The sequence below is a fragment of the Poecilia formosa genome, unplaced genomic scaffold (assembly GCF_000485575.1).
Source record: "Poecilia formosa unplaced genomic scaffold, Poecilia_formosa-5.1.2 Scaffold659, whole genome shotgun sequence".
Classification (NCBI taxonomy): Eukaryota; Metazoa; Chordata; class Actinopteri; order Cyprinodontiformes; family Poeciliidae; genus Poecilia; species Poecilia formosa.
The window spans coordinates 158,124-167,750 of NW_006800598.1; the positions used below are offsets into that span (position 1 = coordinate 158,124).

The window sequence follows — 9,627 nt, forward strand, 5'->3', positions numbered from 1 at the left end:
GGTGACATTGTGATGTAGAGCTGTGTATCATCTGCATAGTTATGGTAGCTGATCTTATTTCATGTTATAACCTGAGCTAGTGGGAGCATATAAGTATCAATACTTATATGCCCCTCTTATTCAAATAAGAGGGGTCCTAGGAGTGAACCTTGGGGTACCCCACATGTGACCTCTGTCCTCTTTGATAAGAAGTTTCCAATTGAAACAATGAAATCCCTGTTGTTTATGTAAGATTCAAACCAATTGAGCACTGGACCGGAGAGTCCGACCCAACTCTCAAGTCGATTCAGTAATGTGTCATGGTCGACAGAGTCAAAAGCTGCACTGAGGTCCAACGGAATCAGCACTGTGGTTCTCCCAGAGTCTGTATTTATATGGATATCATTGAACACTTTTACAAGGGCCGTCTCCGTGATGTGGTGAGACCGGAAACCAGACTGGAAGGAGTCAAAGTGGTTGGTTATCATTAGGAAACTATTTAATTGTTTAAACAGCTTTTTCAATAACTTTGCTGATGAATGGGAGGATGGAGATCGGCCTGTAATTCTGCAGTAGTGATTTGTCCATATTGTTCTTTTTTTATCAGTGGTTTGATAACTTCTGTTTTCAAAGCCTGGGGGAAAACACCTGAAGAGAGCAATGAGTTCACTATTCGGATCAGATCATTAATGACAGGTAGGACTTTTCTAAAGAAATGTGTGGGTAGGACATCCAGACAGCAGGAACTTGAGCTTAATTGACTTATAATTTCTTCTAAAGTTTTATAATTAAGCAGTTGAAATTGGGTCATTTTTCCTGTATTTGTTTTGTTTGGGCACAGAATAGGTACTAGCTTTAGGGTGGATGTGCAGATTAATCCTCTGATTTTTTTTATTTTCTCTGAAAAGAAGCTGGAAAACCTGTTGCAGGCTGCATTAGATTGAAATTCAGGTGGTAACATCATAGGAGGGTTTGTGAGCCTGTCAACTGTTAAAGCTTGAGCATTGTTAATGTTTTTGTTTATGACATCTGCAAAGAAAGACTCCCTTGCACGTTTTAATGTTGAGTGATAGTTATGTAGTCTTTCTTTATAGATTTCATAATAAACATGAAGTTGAGTTTTACGCCATTTTCATTCGGCCCTACGGCAGAGTTGTCTTGCAGATTGAACTGTTTGTCCATTTCTCCATGGAAATTTCTTCCTACCAGACACAACCTTCACTTTAATGGGGGCAATAAAATCAATGATATCTGAAAGTTTAGACTGAAAATCATCTACCAACTTATCTACATCATTACAGCTTAAGGGCAAGGAAGAAGAGTAGATTTGATGAAATGTTTCTGCTGTGTTTTCTGTGAAAGAACATTTTGTGACAGTAGCTGTTTGTCCAAGTGGGTTAACGGGTAAGTGCTTTCAAAGATAACAGCAAAGTGATCCGACAGGGCGACATCAGTTACAGAGACTTTGGAAATATTTACACCCTTACTCCCTTGCACGTTCCAGATCCAGTGTGTGTCCTTGAGTGTGTGTTGCTTGTTTGACATGTTGTGTTTGACCAAAATTCTCTAATATATTAAAGAGTTTTTTTGCCCCTCGGTCTTGGGGTTTGTCAACATGAATGTTGAAATCACTGACAATTATTAAACAATCATAATCAATGCATATGAGATAGAATCTCATTCAAGTCAGTAAAGAAAATTTCCAGGTAAGTTGGAGTTTTGTATAAAGTTAGTATCAAAGTTCGTTTGCGGCCTTTAATCTCAGTTTCAAGATACTCAAAAGAGGTGAAATGACCTAAAGAGATTTTACTATAATTTATGGTATTCTTAAATATTGAAGCCACACCTCCTCCTTTTTTGTTTTCTATTTTCACTTAAAAAATTGTAGTTAGGAGGTGCTGATTCAATTAGCACGATTGGTTCATTATTGTCATTCAACCATGTTTCTGTCAGAAATAAAACATCAATATTATGCTCAGTGATGAAATCATTAATTAATAGAGCATTAGCACAGAGAGATCTGGTATTTAAAAGAGCTAGTTTAAGTGACTTTGAGTCCAAAAGTTCTTCAGTCTGAGGTTCCTTTAGGCAGGGGATCAGTCTGAGGTTGAATTAAGACCACTTAATTCAAACCTCAGTCTTTCATTTAAGTCTTTCATTGAAGAAATTTTAGTGCAGGGTTCCATATCTTCTCAAACAGATCAACTCTATATTCATTGTAATATCTTAGTCTTTCCAGATGCAGAGTATTTGCACAGATCAAATGTGGACACAGAGTCCTTCTTCCAAAATCTCAAAATCAACCTTTTAGTAATCACCATGCCAAACAAAACAGCCATTTTCTCACTTTTAGTGGCTGATTGCAAAGCACTGGAGGTTCCAATAATGGCAATAAGTAGTTCTGGGTCCCATTGTTTTCCAAACAACATATGTTGAAAAAAAGCTAAAAATGTTCTTCCAAAATGAGTGAAGTTGAACACATGACCAGAAGAGTGTGTCAAATTATCAATAGCAGCCTGACAACAATTACAAATTGGAGACACACTTGTAAAGAAAGTGCTCAGCTTCTCCCTCGAGTAGTGGAGTCTATGAATTGTTTTGAACTATAAGATTGCGTCTGGCATTGACTGAACAGTCTTGTATAGTTTTCAAACCCTCCTCCCACACTTCATCAAGTAGCTGCTGCCCTAACTCATCGTCACATGCCATCTTCATTCCGGTTGTGTCTACAGGGATACTATTAAAGATCTTATAAAAGTACAACACTGCCCCTTAGTTAAAGCTCCAAAATTTGGTACATTTTTCTTAACACACTCCCGGACCTGCAGATAACAGAAACAACTTGACAGGGGGAAGATTCAGAACATAACGGTGCAAAAAGTTCCATTAATATGTTGGTCACCTATCACATCGATGCCCTTCATTCTCCACATCCAGAAGACGGCGTCGCTGAGACCTGGTGCAAAGAAGTGATTTTCACAGATAGGAGTGTCAAAATCAACCTCCGGAGTTTTATTAAAAATTTTATTGGCTTCTAGATTCTGATAGTTCTGCCAATAACAATCTGGGTGGATGATTAAACCTATGTCTTTTTTGAGTCTATTGGTTAAAATTTTCCCAAGGATTTTGGTTTCTAAAGGCAACAATGAAATTGGGCGATAGGATGAAACAACCTGTGGATCTCGGCCAGGTTTAGGAATGAGCCAAATATTGGCTCTGTATAAAGTGGGAGGTAGTCTTGACGCTAGCTTAGAGTGGTTTAACATATGCAAAAGTAGAGGCGATAATTTGGGACTAAATATTTTTGAAGAACTCAACACTGAAGAAGGACCAGGTGCTTTGTTGTTGGGAAGGGTAGAGGTAACAGATTCAATTTCCTGTAAAGCTATGCTGGCTTCCAGTGCTTCAACCAAACCTAATGGTAGTGTTGGCAGATTCAAATTTTCAAAACATCTTTCCATAATTTCAATGTCCAATTTTTCCAATGACTGAAAAATTAGCATAAAAGTCTGCAAACCACTTGTTGACTTTATCTGGATCTGTGAGTAAAGTCCCGTCTTCAAGCTTAATAAGATGTATGGCTCTTGGGTGCTGTGGTGGTGCAGGGGCAAAGCACGACTAGGCCTGTCACGATAACAAATTTTGCTGAGCGATTAATTGTCTAAAAAATTATTGCGATAAACGATAATATTGTTTCAAGACCAGTTGACACTAATTTAATGGAAATGACTAATAATGCATGTGATTTCCTGCCATAGGTAGATACACTTTATTTTCAAAAGAACATATAACACTGGAACTGATAAACTAAATAAACAAAACAACCAAAAACAAAAATAAAATGGATTCTCAATCTCCATTAACAAAAAACGTACTTGAATAAAAACTAAACATAAAGCCAAAGTGGAAATAAATACTGCATTCAACCAAAAGAGTGCAGATTATGAAGTCTGTATACTATACTGCCCTTCAGTAATCACTAGATTTAAATAGAGAAGATGGGCACATCCGACTACCTTATGCAATAGTTCACACTACACGATTTTTTGCCCTTATTTTCCCCTTACGATAATCTTACAACATTGGGTGATCCAAGATTGTCGCTGGTGATTTCGTAACCGATCATCCTGCAGTGTGAGGTGTGTTACGGTAGATTGCCGTGGCCGCTCCGATCGAAATCAGGGGTTTTCCCTGACTGGGAGCTTAACGCAGCCTGTTGAATGTGAGAGGCAGCCAATCAGAAAGCGCGGATTCTCCTCCGTGGTTTCTGAGGGGAAATTACGGAGGGAATTCCCAAACAGCTGACACGGCGCAACCCGAAGTCCAGCGGACATCAGAGATATGTGGAAACAACATTAATGTTTATTAAACATTTCAAGAAAGAATATAGACATGACAAGGGGGGGAGTTGGAGCCAAATTGCTACCGCAGTTGATAAACCCGGTAACTTTTCAGCTGTTCTTCGTTAACGTGACATAAATAGTTATAATGATTTTCATTCAGTCAGGACTTTACACTGACTCTAGCCACATGCATCACAGCTAGATTCTAGTAAAGCATTGATTAATGCCTGATTTTAAAATTAGTTAACTGGACTTGTTGCCATTATTTTGTGCCCATGTGGACACCACAAGGCACGACAAACCTGATGGAACCATTATGCCTAGAATTTCTGTCGGCTATTGTGTCTCTCAGGTTTTGAAAATGGGCTGACAGTCAGCCGACAACTCCTGTAGTGTGAGCTGGACATTACACTAAGGAAATGAGGAAGGGAGGGTCATTGGAGAGCACCGGAGTTGAGCCTTTTTTCATTCAGTGTCATCAACAGAAAGAAAAAACGCAGGAAGAAACGATAAAGCCGATAATTAAAATGAGGTCGATAGGTTTGATTTATCGTGCGATTAATTGATTTATTGTTTATCGCGACAGGCCTAAGCACGACCCATGTATTGAGGCCTTGGTCCTTGTGCCGGTGTTCGCAGGTTCGATTCCCGGCCTGGTGACATGTGCCGCATGTCTTTCCCCTCTCTCATTGCCTTCTTTCCTGTCGAACTACTTTCAAAGAAAGGCCACTAGAGCCAACAAAGCCTTTAAAAGAAGATGTATGGCTCTAGAGACATGTGATTGTTTAAGCTGCTGGGCTAATAGCTTATGGGGTTTGTCACCTAACTCAAAGTGTCTTTGTTTGACTTGTACCAGTAACTTAGAAACGTTTCTTGACATAATTGAATTATATTTATATCGTAGAGCTGTTATTTTATTCAGTGTATCTGGACACTGCTTTAATTTGAGTTATCTAAGCTAGTAGTCAGCAGGCCATCTATCTCATCCAACCTCATCTTGGACTTTTTGCTGCCTAGAAAAAAAATGATACATTCCCTTATAACCACCTTCATTGCTTCCCAGAGCATTGAATCATCCACATCCCCTTTGTCATTAGAGCTCAGGTATGACTTAATTTTGAATATTTGAATAGAAATATACGAGCAATTTTTTTTAATCTTTCAACAGAGTGCTATTTAAGCACCAGTTGCACCAACCCATTTTATAATCCAATTTAAGATTCAGCGACACAGGAGCATGATATGACATGTGAATATTGTGGTATTTGAGGCTTAATACTGATGCTAGCAACCAAGAATCCAACAAGAAGTAATCAAACCTAGAGTAGGACTTATGTACTGCAGAAAAGTATGAATAATCCCTCCCAGTAGGGTATAACAGTCTCCAAATGTCAACCAAACTGTGGGATTGTAAAAGATTTTTAAGGGACTCGCCACTCTTGAATAAATTTAACTGAAGGCGTTGTCTATCTAAGACTAGGTCCAGGGTTAGGTTTATGTCCGATCCAATAATTATATTAGAGCCAACCCAATCCGGCACTACATTAAAAAGGTCTTGAAAAAAGACGATAACATCAAAATTAGGCCTGTAAATATATAGGCCTGTATATATTGACCAAGGTCAATATATACAGTTACAGAATTTAGCAGCCTACTTACAATCACATATCTTCCCTTTTGATCAGAAATTGTCTGCTTGTGAGTGAATGGCGTCAAGTAAACGCAAATCATCACTAAAAGGAAAAAAGATCCGTCTTAGCACCCTCACTAAAATGCTTAGCACCCCTTAGCACCTGCAGAAAAAAGATTCTGGAGCCGCCACTGTTCGTCACCTTGTTCATAATATGATGGCACATTACAAATATGCTATGCAGATGTCTTAAAGATTATTTAGGGTGAAATAATGGTGAAGTTGAGTTGGAGCTTCCTCAAAACATGTCTACTATTGAGACCTATGCCAGGCTCCACTAAAGTTTATTTTTACCTCCCATTTTAAAAGAGATGGGTACACTTGAGCAGACATTCAAAAAATCTACTACGTCAATAATCTTGATGCTATGAGCTCTTTTTTCATATAACAGATAGCACAGCAACACAAAATAAAATTCTATTCAATTAAGTTAGTTTATATAGTGCCAATTCCCAATTAATGTCTTTTCATGATTAGTTTACTGAGCATATGAGTAATGTTTTTCAATACATTGAGTCAAACTCATTTTTGTTTTGGGCCAAATCAAGACTCTCTTAAAGGGCCAGTTGTGCTAGAATGAACTGATAAAACCCATTCACAAACTGTTAAAATATAAATGAATTTTTAAAATTAAATAATATTGAACATCTTTTCAGTTCCTTCAGGATTTCCTGATTCTTTTTGTGCTTTTTTTGCTATAAAAATCAGTCTTTGTAGTACTTATCTGAAAATATTTGCGCTGATTTATGACAGTAAATGCGACTTTATATTACTCGCTGTATGGATCATGTACTATAATCTGACATCAATTAAGGTTGAGGAGCTGTTTAGTACAATTTTTGAGAAAAATCTGCAATAAAATCCCAATTTTTAGTTTGTGTGAATTTCTACGATAATTCTCAAGAAACCAGAGGGCCTGATTGATATAGATCAGTTCCTCCAGGACAGAGCTATGTCAGGGATAGGAGCAAGCAGATAAAAACTGCATTGATTTTGACTGATAACATAGTATTTAAGCACATTTAATGTTTAGACTAGAATCTAGAGAGCCATGGGGAGCCGGATTCGGCCCACGGGCCTGAGTTTGACACATGTGCATTACAGCAAGACCAAGAAAAGAAAAAAGCTTACTGCTTTGTGTGATCTTCTGGATGTTTGAGCTGCATGTCTGAATGAGAGTGCTGAAGTCTCTTGCGACAGGGCGAAATTCTGCTTTTCCGTAAGACATGTTTGAGACAGGCCGTTTCCTCAAACTTAATATCTGACTGCAAAAAAAAAAGAGTGGAAGAACATAAGCCGTCACAAGCCAAGTAACGTGACTTTCCAGGATTAACACAATGCTACTCTAAGTGTTGGCATGTGAGAGTTACACTGCTAACATGCTGCTATCCTTTTAGGAAACAGGCCACAGGTCTGTGTGAGTTTAGAGCTTCAGGTTTTAGAACTTTGCGCCTGGCTGTTGTTACAAGGTCCTCTTACTATCTGTAAAGGTAATAATGATAATAGTGATGATAATAATAATAATAATAATAATAATAATAATAATAACAACAACAACCGCTAATGCAGTGTGCACCGTTGTTTTAAGCAGTTCTACGAATGAAATTGTTAAATGCAGCACATTACACATTAATATAGTTTCTAATGACATAGTTAGCTGAGTTGACGTCCTGTTAACGTTATGTTAAAAGGAGATATAAAGCTGTTAGCTGCTTAGCTAACCGCTTCAGACCCGTCATGCACGGTTGTTTACAGTCAGTTGGCCGAATAGAACATATAAAGCTCTGCTCATAAATAGGAAGGAAAAACAACATACCGAATGTAATACTTGTTGCTTATTAGACTGTTGAAAATTAGCACATATGAGGAGAGATTAAAAAATATGTTCTGCGGCCAGGTTTCGTACAGAACCTTATAAACTGTCACTGAACAGAACTACCCCATTTACGCTAACAACCAATAACATAAGTCACAATAAACATACCAGCCAACGAAAATCAAGTGTCCCACCCACTTTACTATAGGTTCCAATCCAATCTGCAAAACTGCTATACTTCCTGGTCTGTAAGATTTTACGTAACACGATAAAAAGAAAACAGACACATCTACATAGATGTCGCCTTGGAGCAATGCGTCAATGCATTCGCCATATTGGTACGGGAGGCTTTCTTGTTAAAACGTGGCAGTCTACTATTGCGAAGATCTGTCTACAAGTAAAATCACTGGCAATTTTCAACTAGTAACTAAGCTGTTTTTTGCTTGAGTTTTGCTTACAAAGTCGCGATGCTTTATATATATAGTTGTGTTGTTTAGTATATTATTGCAACTAAACACTTTATGAAAAACAACATGCTACAAATTGCCTTGCCTATTTACTTAAAGGATTCACTATTTTATTACTTTGTGGTGTGGTTTAATAGCGAAAGCAGCTGATTGCTTACCGAATGCTGTATCTAGGTATTTTAGTAGATGTTTACCCTTGAATGAACAATCTTAATTATTGAGAAAATCTGTGTAATGCATGCTTTATTTCTGGTCTGATTGTGGATTTTACCGTATAAAAAAATATCTCTTTCAAGCACCTTTGCATCAAGAATATTTTAAGAGCAAAGTGTGAATTGTTTCCAATTAGAGCATTTACACATCTTACGTTTTTTTTAGAAAGGACACAAGAAAATTAATAAGACATAGGTTACAGAAACTGTCATAGTCTATTACCTTTAATTTGAAAGTCATTCACTCATATTTTACCTCAGAAAATTCATAAAATATAAATGAAAAACAATAAATAATACATAATTATGTTTTTATTCTATTTTATTTCCAATTTCTTTAGCCTAATTTTGGCACCTGGAGCACCAGAAGTCTCAACAACAAATAAGGTCAAATGTGGCAGGAAAAACTTTTCACCTCTGGAATTTTATTCAGAGATTGTTCACCTTCTTACAACACCTGAAAGAAGCACCAGTTTCTGGTATCTTTACTCTGTGGCTTCTTCATTTACAATTTACAATTCTTACAATTTTTCCCCACAGGCCGGAGCTGTGGCACCCGACTATGTTGTTCAAATAAATGTAAACTTCGGGGATCCAGGCGACATCTAGATGTGTGTATCTATGATAAAACAAAATTGCCATGTACAATTGAACGACATGAACTCCACCCAGTGTAAAACACGCAAACAGCAAATCAAACAGACTCAAAAGGAGCAAGAAAGGATCCCACCATTATGTCAGGTCTCTGGGTCTTGGGTTGGGTTTATTTCTGTGTTTTTCTTTTCCTCTTTCATTTAATCAGTTATGATCTAGTTCACTTTAGTTCAGCCCTTCATGGTTATTTTNCCGTATGCAACATACTGAATGGTACAAGTACAGCTTAGTCCACATGCTTCTGACTCTCCACAGGTTATTGACTACATTGAAGCTTCCTTTAGCATTAAGGCTAATTTTTAGCATCGGAACGCTGGGTTCAAACCGACGGGCACACTTTGGCAGGCCCCTTAAAATTTCTGTGGAATTTTCTAGTTTCATTATTTGATGTTACTTATTTACTCCGGTTTCCTCCCACAGTCCAAAAACATGACTATCAGGTTAATTGGCCTCTCCAAATTGCCCC

At 37.6% G+C, this 9,627-nt stretch overlaps 1 protein-coding gene across 1 annotated transcript in view; it reads right to left on the reverse strand.

The window, feature by feature from the left end:
• The window catches only part of LOC103130662 (syntaxin-12-like), a 43,882-nt gene extending 35,913 nt beyond the window's left edge, over window positions 1-7,969 (reverse strand). The window contains exons 1-2 of the mRNA XM_007542113.2: window positions 7,829-7,969; window positions 7,144-7,277 (exon numbers count right to left, since the gene is read on the reverse strand). Coding sequence (XP_007542175.1) covers window positions 7,144-7,240 — 97 coding nt within the window. The 5' untranslated portion in view covers window positions 7,241-7,277; window positions 7,829-7,969. The remainder of the gene's footprint in view (window positions 1-7,143; window positions 7,278-7,828) is intronic.
• Between the last annotated feature and the right edge of the window lie 1,658 nt (window positions 7,970-9,627).